The sequence below is a fragment of the Gymnogyps californianus genome, chromosome 14 (assembly GCF_018139145.2).
Source record: "Gymnogyps californianus isolate 813 chromosome 14, ASM1813914v2, whole genome shotgun sequence".
NCBI classification, from domain to species: domain Eukaryota; kingdom Metazoa; phylum Chordata; class Aves; order Accipitriformes; family Cathartidae; genus Gymnogyps; species Gymnogyps californianus.
The window spans coordinates 3,125,999-3,151,700 of record NC_059484.1 but is presented as its reverse complement, the minus strand read 5'-3'; the positions used below and the strand labels follow the sequence as shown (position 1 = coordinate 3,151,700).

The 25,702-nt window shown below is 37.2% G+C and overlaps 1 protein-coding gene across 1 annotated transcript in view; it reads left to right on the top strand.

Moving 5' to 3' along the window:
• Positions 1-25,702, top strand: part of RANBP17 (RAN binding protein 17) — a 164,821-nt gene that overhangs the window by 70,083 nt on the left and 69,036 nt on the right. The window contains exons 15-16 of the mRNA XM_050905413.1: positions 15,938-16,011; positions 25,169-25,249. Of these exons, the coding sequence (XP_050761370.1) occupies positions 15,938-16,011; positions 25,169-25,249 (155 nt within the window). The remainder of the gene's footprint in view (positions 1-15,937; positions 16,012-25,168; positions 25,250-25,702) is intronic.

Sequence of the window (25,702 nt, the reverse complement as noted above, 5' to 3'; positions counted from 1 at the left end):
CTGGGTGCGCTCCAGGGCACTGCCTGGCCATTGCAAGCACATTTCAGACCTAACCGCTTCTGCTGTTGTGGAGCTAAATCTGAAGGAGTTGTTTTCTGTCCAGAATGACTCTTCTCAATACCGTGAAGACTGGGCAATAAAATCACTCAGATTTGTCATTTGTCCCTGGTCTCAGGTGCTGCCACCCTCACCAGTTGAAGAGAGGGAGATGGTGGGTTTGGAGCTATAGGGGGAAGTGGGCACAGAGGGAGCTGGACTTAGAAAGTTATGATGAGATCGAGCATGGTTGCAAAGATAGCTAAAGAAAATGTGCTGGGGCAGGAGAGCTAAGGGATCTGATGTGGACAGTCCAGCATTAGTCCATAAACTTAAGGGTTTTTTTTCAGTCTGTGCACATCTGTTAGACTTGCTCAGATTTTTCCAATATGTCTTCTAGATGAGTACACAATTATTGAAGGATTCAGTTTTCATTTTTTAAGACATAAAATTGTGTTATTCATACAACTCGGTAGACTGCTAGCTTGAAATATAAGTTAATTGGATCAAATTGTTGTGCATTAACAATTTTTTTCTTCCTATGAACATAAATTTTAGGGCATCAGCATTCTTTCTGGAAAAGCAAATACTCTGTTCTGTTTATGTGGGTCAGTTCTAGAGTTGCTGCTTAAAATCCCATGTACTGAATTCTGTTATCTTTTCTCTTGAGTGGATCAGGAAAACAGTTGAAGGAGCCAGTGATGGCTGCTGGGCTTTCATTTCTTTGTGACTGGTAAATGAAACACATGCAGCCTCACCAAACTACATGACTAATGACAACCTCCAGTGGCTCCTGCAATCAAAGATTAATTTGCTTTATCAAGTTTAAAGAATAGTAGGCGATAAATCATGTCAAAAAGAAATAATCAGTGGCAGGCTGATGTTCTTTTGCACAGTGGAGAACAGGTGCAATAGAGGATTCATCTGCCATAGACTGATAATTTTGTTCTCACACTGTTGTGTTAATTTTTATTTAGTTGATTTTTAAGTCAAAGAGGATGCATTGTCAACTAATATTTTTGTCTAAAATGTATAGTATGGGTGTTCAGCTTTAAAATTAAATACTTGTTTAGAGTCTATCACTTGGCGTCAAAATATTTTCAACTTAATTCCTTTAATAATTGATACATTTCATTCCCATCGGTTTTGCTGTCTTGGAGCACAGTTTAATGTGGACAGGAATAAAAATGTGTTGTACGTATCTAGTGCATACATAATATATTTCTTCTCCTTCCTGTTGATTCCTGTTTAGCTAGATCTCCTCTCTTATTCTGTCTGTGGGAGAAGTAGAATATTAGTCCTAGCAGTTACTCTACTGCTGCAGTTGTTTTGGGTGTTGGCCTCTTAAGTGGAAAACTGATGATGCTGGGCAATTAAGGCCTGACCCGCCGTGGGACTTTATACCACCTACTCCTGTCACGGTTAACAGCACAGCACAGGAAGTGATCATCATGTTGCAGGATGGAGTTCTATATGATTCTCACTTAATGAAGTGATTCAGAGACAGCATCTCTATCACATTTGTAATTACTGAATATAATCATTCCAATAAAACCTGCAGTTAAAAAAATAGCAAGATTAAGTCACCGTAAGTGTGTAAGGCTATCTAGGTTATGTCATTATAGTATTACATTACATAGTATGACACTGACTCTGACCTGCACTTAATGGTGAATTGTGTTGTACAGAAAGCAAGGACAGCAACTGTTTATTTTTCATGGAAAATACAGATGTCCTCTGCTGGCTTAACACTCTAGCTACACAATTGATTGTTGACCATTTTCAGTCTATTATTTCAGTTAAACCATGGCCCAATAACATATTTGGCAACAATGTTTTCCTGTGTTTAAAAGAACTTTAGTAATGGAATAATGCAGATTTTGTAAACTTCCGTAATGCACAGAAATGATGTGATATCTTTATAATAATCTGTGAGCCCTCTAGTGGCATTCTCCGTGTTCGAAGTTTAGATAGAGTGTACAGCAGTGCACATGTTTAGATAGGAGATCTAACAGCAGAACAGAATTACCCTCCTGTGAAGAGGAGTGTAAGGAAAAGACCAGCCTGCTGGCCTCGGTACAGGGATGGCAGGAAACCAGGCTTCTGCTGCAGCTCTCAGGGCAGTTGAGATATTTGCAATGAATCTTTTAATACTGATGGAGTTGCATTTTGCAAGGGGAAAAATTGTAAAACTTCTAACCAGCTCCAGTAGTTGGGTCTTGCGTATACAGTAAATGCGCTTAGTAGGACCCATCTGTCCCAATTTGATCATATTTAGATCAAAAGATGCAACACTTCCTGTGCAGATATGAAAAGTTACATTGCATAAAGATTAAAAGATTTAAAAAAAAAAACCAAACAACTCCTTGTGAAGTAAAAGAAAAAATTTTGCACAAAGGCTGAGCTTGACAAAAGTAGATTTTAAGTAAGCCATTAGCAATCTAAAGTAGCTTCTGGGTGTACATAGGCTACAGGCAGTACCGTTAAACGTGGTTTCATTAGAGTGTCAGAGTTAACCACCTACCTTCCTTCCCTTACACTGAATTTGTATGCCATTAGTCTGTTGGTTGTGAAGACTGAATAGTAAGAGGGAGAGTAGTGTGATGGGTTATGTGTCATGTTGTATTAATAGGTGTGTCTTTTCACTGTACCATTTGAAGATTTATACCTGCATTCTGGCTTGGGCACTGGCATTCAGAAGACTGACTGATGCTGTTCCTTAGTCCTGCTAACAGTGCTGGAAGAATTAAAGCAGGGATGTACGGGGGAGTCCTGAAAGTACAGCTATGTAAAAACTAGCCTCCCTTACTTTTTATTTTATGTCATTTTAATCTTAGTAATGCAGACTTCTGAAATAGTACAGCAATACTGCTTCAATTCCTTTGTGCCGTTCTGGTGATGCTAGAAAGCTGAAAATGCAGGTTAATCCTCCAGTAAAATCTTACTACTTGTGAATCTACATTTAAAAGTGGGGGAAAAAAACTACTTTTTACTTATTTGTGTGTATCTTCAATTACTAAAAAATCCTTATTGACATTTTTTTCTGGCTCTCAATTCTTAATGTAAAGGTTTAACACATAAATTAGTGATTAAACTAATTCTCAGAGCAAAAACTTAAAATAGAATTAAATTTGAGTTAACATTAGTGATTTAAATTTAAAATTCATAACGGTTAGAACTACCTTAGAAGTAAGTATTATAAGAAAATATAAGTGTATCACCGAATCGGGATGTGTCTCATCAGTGCTGAGCAGAGGGGAAGGATCACCTCCCTCGACCCGCTGGGGATGCTCTGCCTAATGCAGCCCAGCACACTGTTTGTGGTTTTGCCGTGAGGGCACAGTGCTGGCTCGTGTATGGTATGGTTCATTTAAAAGACAGTCAGATGTTAAGGTAAGAAATGCCTATAAAGCCATCTTAAATTACATTGTGGTGCTGATGGGAAGGAGAGGAGAGTACTTAGAAATGTTTCTTAAAAAGCACAGTCCTCTCTTAGCTGAAATCACACATACTATTAGGCATCCGCTATAACAGTATGGAGTATGGCATGATGCTACTGTTCATTTCCACCACTTCATATTCCATAACTTGGTATCTTTTCTTACTCTGGGGTTTAGAGTGCAATGCAAACTTGAATTGGAGTTCATCAGGCTGGAATTGAGATAATTATACCTGTTTTACTGTGATGTTACTCATACATAAGTCAAGTCTTGGCTCAGTTTTAATATAATGGTGGCTCTGGGAATAGATTTGGGGAGCGAGACAAGAAGAGTCTGTGTGTGTTTATTTTGGGCCAAAAAAGAAAAAATATCCCCCTCTCAATTTTAATCTATAGTTCTGTAACTAAAATGTTAGAATTAAGACATTTCATGAATTTCTTTCAACAGTCCTTAGGAATATAACCCATCATAGCAGCACTTTCACCCTGGAAAAAATCTCTAGCTGTCTTCAAGTTGATAACAGATGAGTGAAGATAGGTAATAAATAATAGTATGGAAACTCTTCTTGTTTGAACATATTTTGCCAAAAGCACTGAATATGAAGTTGGGTGAGAGAAAGGAGAAACATTTTCTGAGTATTACTGACATACTTTACGATGACTTAGTGGAACACCTTGCGGCCAACTGTCTCCTTTATTCACAGATGTTCTAAAGCTGTCGGAGCTCCGTTTCTTTCATACAACAAAGTCAAGAGCTAATTCATTGTTAATTGTTGAATGTTCCTTTTTATAGTATCTAGAGTTACCACAGGAGGCACCTGGCTTCCTTAGCTTGTGTATAATGTGTTCAAAAAATGGGAGACTCTGACAACCTTAATATTTAAAGCAGTATGACTTGGTTTTGTATGTGGAGTGCTTGAACTAGGGAGGGGTTTTTTTTTTTCCCCTTATGAAAACATGTATTTGTTAAAACAAAAATGCAAATAAACACTTTCTCCAGAGTGTCTGGTTCAGGTTTGTGTTAGACTTCATCAGTATCTTGTGTACCAGCATGTGATTTTCATACCTAATTGGATTAGTAGAAGGCAGAACAACTAGTTGATCTTCATGCATCTGACCAGTGAAGGAGCAATGATATAGCCGTCTCACCCAGACAGTGACTGTTATCTTGTGTATAACCGTTTTCCATATCCTGAAACCAAATTTGCAGAACATACAGCAGTTGGGCTATGCTTTGTATTTCATTAGATACACACATCTTCCCAAAATTATTTTTATCAGACTATTCAGTGCTCTTTCTGACCTTTGCTTTTGTGTGCTTATAGAGTAATCCAAAATTGTTAGTAATGTTGTCCTGATCCAGATCTGTTTCACATACAGGAATATATTTTTGAAGTACTCTTCTCAGACTTAAATGCACTGTTGTTGAACATTACAGGAGGGCAAACAGTTGTCTGTCTTCTGCCACTTGCCATTCTTCTGAAGCAAGGAGGGAAAAAAAAAACCCCACCAGTATTTCAGTGATCTGTTCCACACAGGTTTCATCTGTATCTTCTTTGTTGGAAGAGTCGGTAGTTGGCATCAATTTGGATCAAAAGAACTGCAGTTAGGAAGGCCATGAGGAAGGTTCCATATTATTTCTCCAGAGCATTCTCACTACTGACGAGTTGTTTCTTGAGGCATGTAGCTCTATTGAGAAAGAAGTCTTCTGGGAACAAAAGTTTTATTTCTGAAGCGGGGGTTTTATATCAATTTAAGTATTAAATGATTTGTATAGATATCATCTACACAATAATGCAGCTTATCACAAGGTATGTAGAAACTTTTGTATGTAAGTTGATATAAAATATTATTTTAGATTTTTAAGAATATGTACAGGAACTGATGATTTAAGTAGCATTACTATAATAGACCTTCTTTGAATGAGCTCTTCACAGCACGAGTACATTCTAGTTTATGCATTTTCTTTAATAACCAATTTCATTCTAATCTGCTGAATAGCAATAACATTTAGAATATTATTTAGATTTTTATGTAATCATCTAAATGTATGTGCTGTTGGAGCTAAAAAATTAGTTTTGCAATATCCCTTAAGATAAGCGTGAGTCAGCACCAGATTGCTTTGCTTCTGAAGCGTTTCAGATTCTTTGACTGTAGAGAATAGTGGTGTCTGACAGCATTCTGTTATCTATCATGTTTGCATAGATTTGATTATCTTGTTTGCTTAAGAGGTCAGCAAAACGAACCAAAATATTGCTCTGTGTATTATTAAAGACCATTACTATCAGTCATACTGTAAAGAGATGACATTACATGAAGGACTGCATGCAGAATGTAGATGATATGGCCACGCTTCCGAGTCACACAGGACCTGTAGATGTGCATGTATGACATCAGGCTGTCGTAGGTGCAGCCTATTAGGTCATCTGGTGTTGGTTCTTGACTCTGTAACATGAACCACTGTGTTCTTTGCTGTATTTGCTCTAGTGTGACTAATTCAAATGTTGGATGAGATGGCCTTTTTTTATTTTGTTCTGTATTTTTCCCTCTTAGCCTGAATGATAGTCTGTGTTTCTCCAGCCAGAGCCAAGACAGTTTAGGCTGTATGTTCTTCTGTTCACAACTTCAGGGTGTTACCCTTTTTTTTTTTTTTTTTTCCAGAAGACTTTACCATCAGAGGCTGAAGTCTGAAACCTACATGTTACTGAGAATAATTATTGATCAACATTCTTGACCAATTTTGATTGATCAGTTTCATTAGTTTTTATTAGTTTTGTAAGCTTTTCAATAAATACTTGTGTAACTATAATTCTATTCCCTGCTGGTGATCCAGAGTTGGATCCATTTCTGTGTTATCTGTACAGTATATTTGTGTTTGGAATGCTGTAACTTATAGTATGCTCTGTCAAATTTTGGCTACATTTATAGTTGCTCAATTTCAACAAAAGTTTGATAATGACAACTTTCTCTTCAAAATACACCTCTCAAATATTTCTATGTTCATAGGTCAGACCGTGTCACTCCTTTCTCCTAAGCTCTTGCTTGATTTCAGTGTCCTGTGTTTTAGCTTAAATTCTTGGGTAAAATTAGGAGTTGTTGAATTTTCAGTGTCTGAGTATCACTATTTTTGTATTTAAATATATCTGTAACTCCTCTTGAACCAAACTGTTGTTTCGAAGAGTCCTGATAAATTCTCTCCCCGGTCTTTGCAGTGCTTTCTAGGCATCCTGTCACGCAAAGGACCCTCTCCTGGTATAGACACACTAGGCTCCATCGACTCTTTATTCTCTACCATCTTAAAATTGTACCTATATTTCATCCCCACAAGTAGACAGACTAACCTGAATTAGGAAACCATGGGCTTTGCTTTGTTTGTTGTCGTGACCGCTTGGTTTGTTAAACCTCCTTTTTGTCTGCTTTCGATAATGAATGTCTTTGTCTTGATACTTTAAGCACTGATGACATGTGCAAAATACAAGAAAACACATATTACCAAAGTAAACCTTTGGTTACCATAGGGAAAGGTGGCCCTAGGATTAAGGGAGTAGAAAAGTGTCTGAAAACTATTTCCCATCTCGTTTTGCATCAAGCAATGCTCAGTCAGCCTGAAAGATCTGCCCCACAGCATCTCCATTCTAAATGATTAATAGTCATGGTGGTGGTGTGCTTGGTGAGGAATTCAGAATCGTGCAGCGTCTTTACTAACATGTCATGGATTGTTATCTTAAAATTGAATAGCAATATTTTGAATGCTTTTATTTATTAGTAGGGAGTTAAGGTTTGTTTTGATGCTCAATTAAAGAACTGCCATTTTGGAACTACAGCAATGAGAAAAAGTTGTGTGAGCAAAGCAAACCAAAGCCACAGATGCTATAAAAATAACTGTGAGTGGAGGAAATTAATATTAGAACTACACATCTTAAATTTAGATGCATGATGATATAGAGACAATTAAAAAGAATGTAATGCTTAGTTTAATGATTTATGAGACAATCGAATTGTAAGGAACAAATGTATGAAAATAGTTTAGCACATCAGCCTAAAAATAATGCAGTACAAAAGTAAGAGACAATGCAGCTCAGCATTCTGTGCTGGTTAGCTATAATTGCTAGCCAGCCATGAAGAAAAAATATTTAAGAGCAGTTCAATGAGTTTAATAGATACGTATAGATTTAAAGCATTTCTTGAAAGGAGATACATGATGAAATAAGACTGCAGGGTTTTTTTGTTTTAAATGTGTTTTAACCAAAAAATGCTTTCCTAAAGCTCTGATATTTAGTTTAATTAAAAATACAAATCCTGGTTTTCATGGTATGTGATGGAGAATTATTACAGTAATATGTTGCAATTATTATTGAAAACCTTATGTAATTTTTATATTCAGGAGTAAATCATTGTTGTCAGGCAATAATTGAAAAATTGGTGATCACTTTTTTCCTGAAGGTAGCTTGAAGGGCATACTTAAAAATGCGTTTTATTTTAAAAATACTTTGCACCTGAACTGCTTAGGCCAGTTTTTTGTTACATTTTATGTTTAATTATGTAAATCTGTAGAAGAGCCTTAAAAAGTTACCCTTCGTTTAATCTCACATGTAGCCTCTGTTTCATACTGGGCTGTTTAATATAAAGGGTCAGATTTTATTTATGTGGTTAAATAGAACATAAATATAGACATTTCACACGATGTACCATGTAAATGTAAGCCTTTGTAGTTACAAGTTTTTGTAGCTGGAGAATTGTTTTAAAAGGCATGTAATTTATTAGCTATCAGTAGCTGCTTTATTGCCTTGCCGCGCTGCAGTAATAAATAAAAGAAAGTGAGCTGATTTTACAAATGGCACACAAGGTGCACATTTTGTGAAAAAAGTCTTTTTTTAAAGAATTGGCATTAAATCCTTTTTTTGTGATGACAAAGAGGCTAAGAGTGCAAACTGTATTTTCTGTTTATCGAAAACAGAGTCTCTTTTTCTCGAGGGCATTTTTTCCTATGATCATCAAGGGATTTCAAAAGCAATAAAGTGTGGAATCATTGTTCGACTTGAACAGTATTAAAACTTAGGTTTTAATTTCAGTGAAGTAATAAGATTTGAACCTGTCTCACATTACAGCACTGTAAGGCATTTAGCAATTGTATTTTAAAGGAGGTTTTTAAAATGCAGCTCGCTTGTAAGCTAACTGTCTGTCTAGTAATTAATAGTTTCTCTTCAGCAGAGGCTGTTGTGAATCATACTAAGAAATCTCAGTTTTGTTAATAACAAATTATGATAATTGTAAGGATGTTAATTCCTAATTAGTTTAAACCTACAATCTTTTTTGCCCCTTTCTGAGATTGATTTTCAAATGAAGACAAAAAAGTAGAGACTGAGGGTTTCAGCATGATTTTCACCTTAGAATTAAAAAGAAATTATCCATGTTTATCTGTAAATTTCAAGAAACTTTATTCCTTGGTTAGGAGTGTACATCAGCTTTCTGCTAAGAACTGGTGAAGTATTTAATCTGTAACCACACTTTATATCATTAATGCAATTCCTTTTTCAAAATTGTGTGTTGAAGATAATTCTGCAGAGCGCTTCGCTTTTCCGTACTGACGCGGTGAGCTGCAGGATGCTGGAACTTATTGTGCACATTTTTGCACAGATATTCTCGAGGTTCAAAATGCAAATATTTCTTTGGGTCGGTTGATAATGTTGGCTGATGAGAGAATAGCAATCACTGTACCTCGTGGCTGGAGATGAGCATGTACGGTTTTGGAGGAGGGAAAGTTTATACACAGGTGCATGTTCAAAACAGCCATCAGTGTTTAACATTGGAGTGGTGAGCTATGACCTTCCGTGATGATTTTGAACGGTAACTGCCTCCATTAGCCATAAGGTTTGTTTCTTTATTTTAGTAGATGGCCTAGACTGTAAATATTAGAGGATCTAAAATAAATCAACATATTATCCTAAGGATACAAAACGTAAGAGCTATTTGTGGTTAGGAACCTTTGACAGATAGTTTGGATGAGGCAGATGATTGCCCGCCTCTCGTATCTGGCTTCCATTGCTGTGCCTGCAGGCAGTTTAGTGTTATAGTTGTATATTGATGTCAGGGTTACTACTGAGTGGCTAGCAATGACAGATGTCTATAATTACAGGCAATGCTTCCAGTATTTCAGAAGAGCCAGCCTATGTTGAACAATTATCTTATTTCTGGCTTGCCAAAGAGGGTTGTTCAAATTGCTAGTATTAGCTGTGGTGGCTGTAACACCTCTCCTTATGCCGTGGGATAAATGTGCAAAAGCACTCTCATGTACAACCCCGGTGCAGAACCTTTTTAAAATATCTGATATCACTAAATTTCGTATGCTTAAGGCTTGATCCTGAGAGATGCGGAACACCTGCAGCTACATTAGTCAGTACAATGAAATAGTCTTGGATATAGAAATTTTAGAACTATAATAAGTAGCTGTGATTTTTATTACTTGTTTTTAAGTGCCAAACTAATGTTGATGATTTAGCATTGAGGTTTATTGCACATAAGCATGCTGAGTGGGCCACTCATTTAGATACAATTAAGGAACTGAATAAAATTAAGCTGGACACTTTTAATAGTTAAAGGGGCAAGTAAGAGTGTCGATTACTGCTACTGAAGTACCTATAATACTTTATCTTTTGGAGTTTTCTGACTGGTGCAAATCTACTCTTGTAATCGGTACAGTATCGGTTCATTTCAATCATTAGAGGATTTTAAAGCAGCATTTTGGCTTCTTGTTAAGTAAATACCTGACTGCATATATGGCTTGAATCTCTGCAGTGCAGTGTGTAGCTCTGATGGAAAGTGCAGCCCAGAACTGTGCTTCAAAAACTAAAAATCTTCCGGATGATGTTCAAAAAGTGATAGCTGTTAATGGTATTTTTCAGTTTTCACTATAGTATTTGTACTTGAAGCCCTGGAGGGGAACAAAAGAGGCAGTGGAATTAAAAATCTCTAATGGTGCTTTACAAAAATGAAAGTCTAAACGAGACTTTTAAAGCTAAGCACCTTTTTAACGATTGGCTAACTGAAGACCTAGCAGATAAACCAACTTCTTTTTTTTCCTCTTTTTTTTTTTTCCTTCCCCAGAGAGTGCTTCTCATGCCACATCAGTAATAACAGCAGTTAGTTCATAGTAGGTCTCCTGTAGTAAGTTCACCAGAATTGTAAATCTTTCTTTCAAGATTTTCAGAAAACAAGAATTAAGAAAGGAAGAAATAAATAAATAAGTAAATAAAAGCTGAGAGAAAGTCATTGAAATAGAGATCAATTTCCATTTAAGAAAAGGTTTATTGCTGGCATCGCATGGGCACTTTATGGAGCAGGAGGCAGGGAGTTATTCACTCCTGCATCCCAGACTCCTGTGAATTCTCTTGCTCCGTTGAGCTAATGGGGAAGGGACTGAGGAAGAGGGCCTGGAAAACAGCCTTTGCGGGAACTGTTAATACCTCTTACTATCTGAACTTGTGATAATAGAGTATTTCAACAGACTAGGAGGGAAATAACATCCGTAACAATGACTCTGAGCCACACAGCAGATTTACCCTTTCCCCTACAACATAACAGTTGTAATAACAATACCCTAATTTTTAAATGTTATTTTATAGTGGGTGTCTTTCAGTTGAGGATAACTTTATGCAATATTTTAATTAAGCTAGGTTTATAGATAAGACAGTAGATAGAATATCTTCTGTATAATTGATGCAGTTCCTCTAGTTGCTTACAAACACATGTAGCAGTCAATGGGAGAGTAGCCTACTTTTTATGTAGTGCAAAGCCCAACTTAATCTTCAGAGGTCCTGTCAAACTGAGGCAATTTCTTATGGCCTGTTTTGGTGTTTTTTTCATTTAGGAAGCCAACTATAAAACAACAGATTAGCCCATTCTCTTAGTTTAGACTCTGAGTTAAGGGTGTTTTGAGATCTTACCTTTTTAAGACAGCTGGTCAGGAGTGGAGGTGACCAAGGTTTTCCTCTGTTACGGAGAGGATAGAAAAGCCAAGGCTTTTTAAGCCCTTAGTGTGGTCAGGAGGTAAAGATGAATGATCTGGCACCCTGATACACTAATTAGGAGATTCAGTTCAGACTTTCAGAAGTTGTCTGTGGGATTTGGAAGCTAGATTTCTGCTGTGTTGTAATGGAGCTTTTAAGTGCTGAAAATTCAAAATACCTGAGTGTGATTTAAAAAGCAGTGGAAATTACTAAATGTGTTGTGGTACTTGACACCAAGAAAGAAACTTGTGATTCGTATGGAGTGTTAGTGGGTGATGCACAGGGGTATTAGTCAGAGGGGTGGGATGGCAGCTTCAGAAATCTGCTGTAGCTGCCCCTGCATTGCATGAATTCCCAAACAGACGGTGGGGAAGGAGGTGCTCTCCTCGACCTGCCACGTCTGCTCCAGCCCAGCTGCTCCAGGCTGGGTTGTAGCAACTGTCCCCACTCAGCTTCTGTCAGGTTGGGGTAAATATGGTTAAGGTCTGGTTTTGCCCTCAATGTTCATGACAAAATACTTTAATGTTGCAGTGACAGTTCTCTGCAGCAAGGCCTGGAGAGCTTCAAGGAAGTTATAATATCTTAAGCATTTACGCTGTGCCTACGGGTAATAACTTTACTGTAATTTTCTGAAGATTCATTATCCAAAATCTTACTTCATTATAATAGCCCTTATGAAACATATAGAAACCAGCATTTTCTTGTGTTTTCTTATTTGCACAGTGTGAGAGATTCATTGCTCTGTTTTAATTTGTTTCATGGGGTGCGTTTGAGTACATTCCATACAGTGCTGTTATTGAATTTCTGTGACTGTCATTATATAGCCATACAACCTTTAGGAACTCATATTCTGAGCTTCCCAGTTCTGTAATCTGCTTCACATTTAAGAATTGACATAATTAGCTTCTTCAGAGTTATAACGATAGTACCAAAAAGAGAAGACCTCAAAAGACAAAGCAGAGTTAAGCATATCTAAGGCCAAAGAGTAGAGAAGACAGGGAAATAAAGTTTTATTGTGATTACTGAATTATTTCTCCATTTTCTTGGACTGTGTTTACATACAAGTGCTTTGCTTTATAAAACATTGCTTCCACAATTTTATTTTCTCGTCCTTTTGAAACGCAGCACGTACAGTTCAAGTAGTTGGGAAGTATATGGTTATGTAATTTGAACCACGAATAGATCTGCTAGATCATAAAAAAATTTGCTGGCACCAGAGCTTATGAACCTGCTGTCTTCCTTAAACATCCTGATTCCACCAAGGTGGTTATAATGGTACAAACAGGCCAAAAAAGAAGGATCCCTGGACCTCTTGCCTTCACACTTTTTTTAATATGTTTGAAATTGTTATTGATGATTATTGAAGGTGTTTTGCTGGCCTCTTCTTTCTCTTCACTGTCATGACCTTGACTGTCACCTTTGAATATAGCAATACCACTTAGGCATTGGTTGCAATGGTGGTATCAGCCTGAGCTTGCTTTAAGGACCTCGAGTGTGTACTGGTACCTGTGAAGCTCATCGAACATTGTAGCCTAATGTTATCATTTCTGTGGATTTTTTGCTTATGTTCATAACTGTTGTAAGAATGAGATGGTGATGGTGGGATATTTTACTGTTAAGCTTACATTTTTGGTGATATCATGGTGCGATCATGTAGCGCTGCGTGCTGATGCAGAATTTGTTTTGGAAGTTACAAATCCTGCAATTGTAAGGATTTGGGAATGATTGTGTAAAGGTTTTCCAGAAGTCTTAAACTGGTGGTTTCCTACTGAAAGTTAATTATCCTGCTCCTTACTTGAAGTGTCTGGAGGGAAGTAAAAACATAAGCCTTGGTTTTTTTCTTGCTGGAAGAAGGAAGGGGGAGGTCTCAAAGGGAGGAGACCCAGCGGGTGCGTGGCTGTGAGGTCCCGCAGGCCCCCCCAACGCCCTGTGCTCCCTTTACCTTCATGGCTCTGTGATGGGAACCAAGCTGAAGATGAGGTCACTTCCACGTGTGATTCCACATCCTTTTATGACCCCTTTCAACAGTGTTTTTCTCCTCCTTTTGAATATGTAGCACGGTCTTTGTTGTTGAGGTGTGTTTTATTATTATACGTCCAAAATGCTTTATCATTAATTTTTTATAGTGCTTAAAAGTCTAAGGGTGTTTCATTGTTGTGGTTGGGGATTGTTTGCTTTTCTATTTTTACATGCTGAGAGTGTGTGTTGGTTTTGAAAATGATTTTGAAGAAGGTGTTTAAAATATCACATTTATTTTAGCTTACAATTTGTCACATTACGGAACGGATAGTAGTTTTTATTACAAGCACTGTATTCATGCTGACTTGAAATGACCCTGTCACATGTGAAAACAAATCAGATTGTTGCTGTTAATGAGCTTTTCAATTTACTATTCAGTGGATCAGATAAGTGGATTTAAGAGGTAATGATCCTGCTTAGCACTCAAGCTTGGCTGTCAGATCCTAGTAGTTGTGGGAAATCCCCAGGGACAAAAGCGTTGACACAGTTCTTGATGGGATAATGGGAATCAAAGCTAATGGATGATAAAAGGAGTAGTAAGAGTTACAAGGATAATTGTGGATTAAAGCACTGCTCTTTGTCAACACTGACTGCTGTTTTAGTATTTTATTTGTTAAACTCTGATGTGGGGAGAGCCTAGTTTGACAACAGAGCACAATGCTACTACGACATGCGCTTGCTCACTCTCCCGTTCTCCCACTGGTTTCCCGTGGCAGAAGGGAAAGCTCGTAACACAGATGTGTTGTTTGCTGATACGTTTACATTCGTCGCTATCTCTTTTTCTCTTTTCCTCATATCAAATACAGAAGTTCTTAAACTTTGCTAAAATTGCAGCTGCTGTAGCGTTTCAGCAGTGGACTATTCAGAGAGATTATTTTTTTGAAATTAGAAGATGTTATTTTTATATTTGAATATATTATTGTTGCTATGTTTAATTACTATAACTGATAACTTCACATTTACAGTGTGAAGATAGTATTTTGCAACGTTTGAAGGATTGTATTGTATATTACAATTTTTTTCATATTTTGATTGTCCTTTCACTACTGATTTTGTCACAATAAATTACATTCATACAATTATAAAAGGCTAACTTACAAGTTAAGTTATCCTTGATCTTAGTGCAATTTCTGGTTAGAGCTGCAAGTTTATTTACTCATGCCTTTATTATGCTCAGATTTAAAACTAAAGTCTTTGGGACATGAAAATACAATTTTTATTGTCTTATTTGTTATTTGTATTATTATTATTATTATTGACTTCCTCAGAGGTGGAATACTGCTGGTTTGGTTTTTAAGCAAAGTCATGGGATTACATCACTAGCAGAAAGGAAGTTGGTACGAGCAAGTACAGTACAGTAACGGAAGTATGGAGTTAGCTAAAGTTCATTGGTATTTGTGTGGAATATGTAACGTCAGCAAACAAAATTGACAGCTAGATGGCACCAGGCTTTCACCGCTGGCTGCATGTGCTGTGCGACCTTAGTGATACTTGACTTGATCACATCATATGGAAGAATTATATATAGCCCATAATATTTGGTTTAGTGTCACTAAAGGCTAAAATGACTGAAATGAAATGTACTGACTGGTAGATCTGCGTTTAGCCCAGTTGTAAGCAAATAGCAGAGTTACTTGAGCTCAGGGTAAGGGGATTTGGCAGAGGATTGTAAAGAAATTTTGTTTCTGAAGTTGATTTAACCCAACTAAATGTTTTTATCCAAACTAAATGTTAGGCTACTAAAATTACCAGAAAATTTTATGAAGATTACACAGGAAGGAAAAAAATATACTTGGTGTGTCCTGTGCGTTTGTTACTGCATCATAACAGCAGTTTGATCTGATAGGTAGGATGCTGGGAAAACTTGGCTGGTAATATATGTCTTGAATCTGAAATAAAGGGGAAAAGTATACGACTACAAGTTACTTGGCTGCCAAAGCCTTTGATCTCCCTTCAAGTACAAGAAACTGAATGTCTGAAGAGTACCTAATTTACGAGATTTTATGACTGGCAGTGCAAGAACTTGCAAGTGCAAGCTAAAGGACAGTGTTGAATCACATCCCACTGAGGACAGAGACCAACAGAAGAATGTTTTCTCCATCCCTTTGCAATTTTTTATAATAAAACAGGTTTTTTGAATAGAGGCTGTATTGTTCTGTGAACAACAAAGTGAGTTTAAAGTGGAAAATTTACATCTCCTGTGTGGGAAGAAATGTATGCAAGGGCAAGTAAAAGCCTATCAGTCCCAAATTCACAGAACACCATCGGAGAGCGTATAAGCCATCTCTTACACATGCTTCAGCTAGGTTGGATGGACAGGCATTTGTGCCTGTACTTTTCTCATGCAAAATCAAAATAGGGAAGATTTTAGAATAACTGAAAATGTTGGTACTTGTAAATGTCTATAACATGTTACTGTTGAAATGTTTGTTTCCAGGTTTATGCCCGAATGTCAGAAGTCTTAGGAATAACAGATGACAACCATGTTCTGGAAACGTTCATGACAAAAATGTGAGTTTGTGCTTGAGCTCTATTCTGTATGTATTTTGTTTTGTCTTTAATGCTTACATAAAATCTGAGTTTTATTTTGTTGTTAAGTTTGCTCTTTGCTAGAAAAATGTTTTCTGTAAATTTTAAATATTTGAAGTAAGGGATAACCATTTTCAGAAGCACCCATATCTTCTTTTCTGAAGGTACTGCAGGCCCTAAATAAACACTTGCAGCTAGATATAGCCTCCACGGTGCCTGCATCCCTTCTTGAAATGGCTTTTATGGGAAAATAGAGCTGAGATTTCATAGACTCTTGTTCAGTGACAGCCTGGCGTAAGCAGTCCCCATCCCTCCCCACTTCTCATTCCTGCACCCTCAGATGTCAGTAGAATTGCCTGTAAAGCTTCATGGTAATTTACAGTGGGAACTGACCAAGTTAAACTAATCTTTCTTTGTTTTGGGGAGGCTCTTTTGGATTGCTTTTTGGCAAGATCTGGCAAAATTTGCTCTCTTAAAAATACAGATTCACAGAGGAGGATGTTAAGGCCTCATGCTGAAGGAGACAAGGGGCATTATTATCAGCTGTCTTCTCATCTCTGGCATTTGGCAGAATAAGATGGTGTGTTATTCTGGCAGATAAGTGTTGCAATACTTTCTCTTAAGAATAATCCTAGAAAATTACCCTGGAGAAGCTACCTTTTTCTCATGCCTCTGCTGCAGCCACTTTCCTTGGGTGCCAGCAAAACTACCAGGATTTTGTCTTTTATTACTTATGTCCTTCATGAGATTTGATAGTTTCTCCTGACTCAAAAAGAGTTTAATCTAAAATCGGTTTTGCTCTTGAAGCAAAACCAAATGGTCCCTCTGAAAAATTGTGAATATCCACTAAAAAAATCTGGAAGTCCCCAGGAGACAATGAGTTCTGTGTGTGCCTGGAGAAAGAGAAACAAGTACCTTACCTCTTTGTTCTACAGTGAGGAAGATGCTGCATCCTGTCATTTACTTCATGTCCTCTAAATGTGACTTAGAAGACCTTTAAATACTTTCAGTAGACTTTGACGTACTAGAGAAACATCTCTGCTGGTGTTGCCAGGTTAGCTGTGACCTGTTCGGACAGTATTAAACAGGACTTGTCTTTTGCTACCATGACTACCAACCTTGAGAAATAGTAGCAATTAAGACAAGGTCATTTTCTAATATGACTTAACTTTTCTGTGGAAAACAAGGCATAAATGCTTTGCTTCCTCAAAACCAGAAGCTGAGAGTTATACCTTGCCTTAGGATGACAGTACCCATCAAACCTTGATATTTATCTGGAGTATGCTTTGAAGATGGGTAAATGGAGGGTGATGAATGGAAAAACATTGATGGATACTTATTGTACAGTTTCTGGAAGCATGTGATGGTACTACATGGCTAGGCTTCATTTTGTTCTTTCAAACTACAGTGAAACTTGAACAACTGAGGAAAAAGAGAGTAAAGAGGACTGTTTGGAGACCAGATGCATCAGTTCGCTTCTCTTTTTCTAGTTGTTGCTACCATTGAGAGGAAATCTCTGTTGCCTTTGCCAATTGAGGAAATAACACATCATTTAACGAGTTGTATGATAAGTACTACATGTGTTTAGATTGGATAGGGCTGTATTTGCAGAAGTACTGTAAATTAAGAAAAAAACATGGTTAGGGTTTTAATGTTACATGGAAGACTTTAAAAGAAAACTACATAAAAAGCAAAAATCAGTGCTGCTTTTTAGATTACACACTATATTTTTATTTTCTCTTTCCTCATGGCTTACTGTATTTTCCTAAAAATATGAATTGTTCCTTGATTAGATTGAAGATCAATTTAATTTTACAGAATGGATGTTACAGCTTGAAATGGACAATTCAGTCAGTAGCTCTAAGAGTTAGCTGTGAAACTGCTGTATAAACACATTCATGTTTGTGTCAATTAAAATAAACGAGTTTCTCCCCAGTGATAGCATGCCAGTTGGAAAATTGGGGTGTGAAACCATAACATACTGATATATAATCCAAAAACTACAGTCTGATGGGGCAGTCTGGCAGCATTTCTGGTGCTCTGTTACTGCGAATGATGTTAGCATATTTGTAACAGCAGTCACCTTTTTCTCTTGTCGACGTAGTCAGTATTTTTAACCACACTGTTATTTTAGAAAGCCACTAGTCTACTGTTCTGTCTTACCCTACAGATCCATTTTGTTCTTCAAGTAGGTGAAATTTGTAATATGTTATTCCTTAACATGAGGTTAAAAGGAAACACTAGGGAATTTTTAGTGTGCACTTTCTTGTTGAAATGGTGGTATTCTCGTATAGTAACTGCACAACAGTGTTTGAGACTGTAGGTTCTGTTTTGTTAATGCCAAGCGTTATGCGAAGTAGAGGAGTTATGCTTGAAAGAATATTGTTGCCTGGCTAAGGGCAACCAGTCTTTAAAACCAGAAAGTGTTGGAGAAAGTACCTTATCGTAATCTGCTGTTAGCACTGTGGGATGATTAAAAGACAATGTCAGGTTATTTCCTTCCACTTTGCCATTAAAGAATCCAATGAAGTATGCATGCAGGAAGCATTTTATACTTGGTGTGAGGAGTAAACATAGCAATTGAATTTATGGTAGTCAAACAAGTTGTAGTCTACCAGGACATATCAATTTTTTTTTTTTTTCCGCTGTTAGAGACTTAACCTCTTTTTGTGATAACTTACTGGTTGACACATGGAGTTTCTAGTTTCCTGAAGTCCGATGTGAGCTCAGTAACGTTTAGATGAATAAATGGCATTTTGCTTTGATTTCTTGAGATTTTGAACACATTTTCTGTTGAGCTGTCTTTCCCCAGATCTCTCTGTTTTCAGTAGTTCACTTTCATGTGTGTAGCTTTAAACTATTCTTTTGAATTCATTAGTAGCAGCTTTGCAGTGAAGGATTGGTGATCCAACTCAGTGAGTTCTTTCATTAACAGAAAACAATTTGAAATACTTGTGTCATAGCTACTAGTAGCTGCAGTAGCCGCTGTTCAGTTTATGGATTAACGGCTGTATGAAATAGGTATTCTTCAGCGTACAGAAATATTTTGAGGTTTGTCAATGTAATAGGTGTCCTTTAGACCTTCTGACTGTAGTTCAAAGTACTACTGTCACATCGGATCCTAGACCTTTTATCACCTTTCCATTGGAAGTTAATGAATGTGCCTTTTACTGAATTCCTGTTAAACCATTTCTGAAGGGATGGTGTTTTATGTAGTCAGAATATCCATCAATGGCTGTATTTTCATCACAGTCTTGCCAGAAATTTTATAGGATGGTTCTTTTAGCATCCACCATCTTTGCTCGCTTTGACCATCACCTTATAGGATGTATGTGTGGAAGGGGAAAGGCCAACTGAAAAAATACCTAATCTCAATCTAAATTTTTGTAATATACACGGCATCTTAAGTCTTCTCAGCTGTCTTCAGCATCGTAGCAACAGTAGAGTAGGTTCAAGGAGGGATAAGCTGGGAGGAGTTACGTGAGGGGGAAGACAGGCAAGAGGGAGCAATGAGATTTTGAAGGAGCTAGTAGGGTTGCAGTGGATGACAAGATTCTGGAGAGTGACTTAAGGTCCCAGCCTGTCTCCTTAGATTTTCTTCTACTTAGCCTATTGCCCTGAGGTACTGGTTTTTAAAGGCACAGACTATTCCTCCGTCTCCATGGAGTTCTCTATCCTTGTTGCTCCTACTTCCTCCCAAAACAGCCACGTCACATGTTCTTATGCCTCCTGGCCTACTGGGAAGTGGATCAAGGCCAGGACTCTTAAGGCAAGGAGTGAGGCACTGTACCCAAAACTAACAGTAGTCCTCTCCTTCCACTGGTCATCCCTTTGAGCAGTAGCTGCCTACCTGCCTTGATCCTTCCCTGTATAGGTAAGAGGCAAGGAAATATTTAGACTGGAGTAGTTTTAGTTCCATCTTCTCCTTGAGCCTGTCCTGGGCATTTGGCCGAAAGTGTCTTGTATTTATTTTGGCTGCAAGCACCTTTCCTTTTCTTCACTTACTCTTTGTGAGCCTCTTCTGGTTCTTTTTGATTATTATCAAATTCATGTGGAAATGATTTATCATGAGGTGGATTTACAAAATATTTGCCCAAATATTTAGTATTTTGGTCATGATAAAATAAACATGAATAAAAGATGTATATCGAAACATTGCTGTTGGATATTCCCGCCCCCCCTTTTTTTTTTACTGCTGTAATGATTTCACTATGATGGATGCACATATACATACATATAAATAGAGAGATTTTCCATGTGACAATGTTTAAGTAATACGTAAGTATAAAAAGTCTGGATCTCTGAATATTTTTCCGAACACTCATACTGATATGACTCCATGAATCATAGCAAACTAAAACTTGGCGCTTTTATTCATGACAGAATGTGCATTTTTTTAACTATTCACCTTTGTCCAGCTCTAATGAAAAGTATATATCCAATCACTGTCATTGAGCCACAGAGAGCTTTCATTGTAAATGACGATAATTTACAAGAAATAATTAAAACATGACTGTACAGAGCTTTCGTGCCAACAAATTGCTATCTTCGTTATTACTGAAACTTAAGTACCACATAAGCAAGAGATTTTCAAAGTCTTTTTAGGGGATTTGGATGCCCATTTTTCTTGCACTGTAATGGGAATTGGATAGCACACACCTTAAGCAACTTTGAAAGTTTTGTTTAAAATGTATGGGGTTTTTATCTTTATGATTATTATAGTGCAAGTGTATTTGTAATATCCTTAACTTGAGACCAAGACTGTTCCTAAATTTACATGGTTCAGGCTTTCCAATTCATGTCATCCTTATATAAGCTTAAAAGGTTTTCACTCTCTGCTTTAATTATTTAAAAACAAACCAAAAAAAGCCAAATAAAAAACCAAACAAACAACAACAAAACAAACCCCACCACACCCAAACTTGCTGATTTACAGCAGTCGTCACCTCTTCTGGCTGGTAGCGACTTAGCTTTTGCAACTGCTTCTTTGTCATATTACCAAATCTCCTGTACATGTGAGGTACAGTAACCTATGCGTGTGCAGGTAGCATAGTGTTCCTGGGATTCCTCAGCTTTATTGTGATAACGAACCTGCCCATTACATTTCAGAGAAGGGGTTCAAGGCCTTCTGGAAAGAGGATGGATGAATTCTTTGGGCACTTACAAATGGCCTGTAGGCAATATTTGAGCACCTTGGCATGCAATGATAAATGGAGAAGGTACCCACCATCCGTGTGACCACATTGATTTTCTCTCTTTGAACAGTATATTCTCACTCTTCAGCACTCCCTTCTCTGTGCTGACTATGCTTTGCATTTGCGTTTCTACCTTGCATCCCTGATTCTGTCTCCTCCTCTAAAATTTTCTTTTTTAAATTGCAGTGCAAGTTTTTCAGTTCTCTCTTTTAAGCTGGGCATTCCACTGCTATGCTCCAGCAGCATCATTTCCCATCCACTACTGCCATAAGAACTGCTATGTCTTGTATGAAGGGTTGTCCTTTGCTGTGCACCACATGGAACTTTTAAGAGCAATGTCTGAAGCGGTCTTTCTCCAAATCGTAAACTGAGGACAGGACAGGAAATTAAGGACAGTAGAATGGTTTTGGGGGGAAAAAAAAAAAGTCATGAAATGGATTTAAGAGGCTGGAAGTGGATGTCTTTGCCTTCATTCTTTCCCTGGCCAAATATCATAATGACTTGGAACGTGCAAAGAATTTTGATTCTTCTGTGGATGATATGGTAACCCTTTTCCCAGAGAGTTGTAAATTGGAGTATATAATCATTATTTATCTTCCCCTTCTAGATTTTAGGTTAAAAATACACAGCCTCTTAAAGTAATACTGTTAAGTCACTGTATTAAGGGAAGAGATGTTTGGTGTGCTGATGAAACTGCATTAGTAAGCAGTCGTGGTGACAGACAAAGTCTCATAGCAAGCTGGAGGGTTCGGAGGTTGGAGAGCTGGGAAGCTTCTTTGGTGCAGCTTTTAGAAGCTAAGGTTTTATTCTTGTCTTCTTACTAAAGGCAAACTAAAACGAAATATTTGGAAGTGTACTGGATTCTTAATGCTGTTTCATTTAAATTTTTCAAATTCTCATAGCTTTTCAGCATGGATCAGTATTACTGTTGCTCTTTTGGTTTTGTGTGTGCGTAGTTCAGTATTTTGGTACTGGTATTGTTACCAAATTGGAAATATTCTGCCATTTTTTATTTCCACTTTTTTTGCACTTGCCTTTAAAATGTGTTCAGTGCTCATCTACCCTATTTGGCATTGGCGTAGCTTTTGATGAAGCTCTTATTTTCCGTAACTCATCTGAAACTTTATGATTGGTTGTTTGACTTAGTTCATATTTTAAATCAATAAACTACTTGAGAGAGAAAGAGGCAAGGACACTGGCACTTGGATTTAAGTGCTGTCTTGCCATGATTTCTCAGAGAGCTGTAAATTTTTCTCCTCTTCCATCCCTTGGCTTCTCTTCCTTACATAGTGGAAAACTGGTTTATGTATTATGAGATTCCTCTCTAGATCTTTACAAATTTTCTCAGATAATTATAATGTTTTGTAGATGTTTCTTAAAATATTACATTTTGTGTCTTTCATCTTGCCTGATATTGGTAAGGCAGAAACAGAAATGGGAATTGCTACGATTATAATTGAAATTTTTCAGCCTCTGTTCACTCACGAGTACTTTCTAGCTTTTATATTATTACTCCATCTTTCAGCATCCAAATACAGCCATGAACTGAAAGAACAGATGTATACACAAGCACCCTGAATGTTGGACAAAGAGCCTTCCTTATACAGTTTTAATTTTCTCTTCAAGCTGTCACGGTGACTTCTTGTTTTTCTTTAAATGTCTTATATCTGGCTACGGAAGGACAAAGATTTTGCTCTTTTGCAAAATAGATATTTATGATTTTGATATTGATGTCAAATCTGGGTAGTCCAAATTCATTTTTATTGCTTTGTATGGTATATACTTGTTAAGGATTTAGTGCAACTATAAACATCTCCAGAACTCCCCATAGTAGGGATAAACTGTGAATTATGGACTTGCTAGAATGGGCTATTTCTTTAAGGCAATCTGAACCTCTGAGCTCTTCATAGAGATTTTATAAAGTAAATCAATGTTGTTTGTAAATCTAAATTGAGGAATACTGCTTTGGTAATTGCATTGTTATTTGCCTTTTCCTGAGCAAATACTACTAAACAGTTAGATGCTTTAAACTGCATTCTTGAGTTTATAACTTCCTGAAAAAGAGATTTAGTTTATGTGGTATAGTACATTCCTTAGCCTGTGAGTATGTAAAAGCAGTAATCAATGCTGATTTTAAGGCATTTAACATCTCTCCTTCAGGTTCTGTATTCCCAAAATTGAAATCCTACTGCATCACAGTATAAATAGCTGGTAGTGATTATACCTCTTACATCATGGTCTTTCATCAATAGATCTGACAGCTTAAAGTCAGAATCATTATGCATATTCTACAGACAAGGAAACTGAGGCATACAAATCTGAAATGACTTTTCTTGATCACCTGGCAGTTTGAGATACACCCTAGCAATTTGATACCACAATCAGGAATAGGTGCCAGGGCTTCCGAGCCAGGAAGTCGTGCTGCCTTTTTATTTGAATGGGCTATGTTTCAGAAGGCTGTGATGGCCTGTTTTTATTTCTCCAGATGAATCCAGTATCAGAAACTCTGCTGTGAATCTCTTACTCAGCATTATCTTCCTGTCTAGAGGAAGTGGGCATTCAACTTTCTTTTGGGTTTTTGAGCAATTGAGGGTGATGGTGGATGTCCCAGAAGAGTAGAGCACGGTACGTGCCTTCAAAAAAGGGAACTAAGAGAAAGCAACTTGTTATAGGCCAATCAACCTAACTTGGATTCTCAAAGGAATACTAGAAAAAGTTACTAGTAGTCAGTGTATAATTAAGTGATAAATGCATTTGGGCTACTTGGAGCGGAGCGGGGGAGGTCATTTCTTCTTGGACTCACTGGCTGGAGTTTAGAACAGAAACAGAAAGTATCAAACATTCGAACTTCAGTAAGATTGTCGACACTGGCCTACCTGACATTCCTGTAAGAAAGCTAGGAAATGACAGACTACAAGATCAGTGACTCTTAACTTATTGTTGTAACCACTCCTCGTTTGAAAAAAATTACATTCCTCCACTTTACTGGCTTTAATTTACCCCTTTCATCTGAAGGTTAATGCCACCTCTTCACCTCCTAATAAATCTAGTAGGTGAACACAACAGATTCCATCCCAAGTCACTTAGGTGTCTTTGCACTGACCTGCACACAGTACAGAAGAAGCTGTGGAGGCTCTCGGCTCTGTGCTCCATGTCTCACGCTTAACCTATGGAAGGTAGCAGAGCAAGTGTTAGCTGCGTGATTTCACTGAAAGGCTAACTATAAGAGTTTGCTGTCAAAAATGGTAAGTTGTTTTACGTGGTGTTCCCCAAGGATTGATAATAGGTCTAGTATTATCCTACATCATAATTTATGCATTGGTTCATTAATCAGAGTATGCTTCCTGAATGCCTATGTCTGAGAGGGGTTGCAATTAGGGAAATACATTCCCTATGTATCTTGACTTTAGTTAAGTGTTTGGTGTAGGGAAGAGGTAAAATAGGGATTAGTACAAGAACTGCAAGGTAGGGTTTCACTGGGAATTGGGTATATCAGTAGCTCTGTGAATTGGCCCTTAGTTTTTCTGTGCCCTGTTTCTCCTATGGAAATCTTCCTAGGGAATTTATAACAATTTGGTTTTATCTTGTGAAGAATTGGGCAGATAAATACTGCAGAAGTTAAGTGGCCAGATATTGTGTTGAAAAGTAAGATAGATATAAGTAGGGGTAAGCTTCAGATAATTTATTTCATTATGACAGATGATGGGTTTTTTAAAAATGAATGTATTTGTTACAATATTACAAAAATGTTTGAATCCCTTTTTCAGGAAAAAGACATGGCATGTTTGTATAGCATTTTTTGTCTCATAAATGGACAATCCTAAGATGTATCACAGAAATACATTCGTAGTATAATGTGCTACTACTATGAGCTTTTGCACTGCACTTCTCAAAAAGAGGAAAATGTGTTATAAAATCTCACTCTTTTGTTTTGTTTATTCTAGTGTTACAAATCTTAAATACCGGGGAAGATGTGAGCCCGTGATTTCAAGAACTCTTCAGTTTCTAAATGACCTTTCTGTTGGATATCCTTTTTATTGTATAAGGCATAACATATTATTTGAAAATAATAAGGTAAAAATTAATATGAGACTTTTGTTGTTTCATATGCCACATTTTTAAACCGATTGGGATATTAATATTTATTCATTTTGATTCATCTCTTTCTATGCATAGTTTTTAAAAGGTGTGCTTATTTCCACCTACTTCTTATCAACAAAAGAGAAATCATATAACTAGTTGCTTATGGCCATCTATCCCATTCCTAATCTTCTTGAAGTCAATACCGTTGATGAGTTCAACAATATTGAGAACAGGATTGATTCTGTTAGCAGTTGAGAACAGGATTGATTCTACTTTGAGGATGAGTCAACTAAGATATGAAGCATGAGTTAGACTTTAAACACAAACCTCTTCACATGCTTTATCGTTGCCTGATTCTAAGTTACTCACTGTGTCAGTGTTGTCATTACTACTGA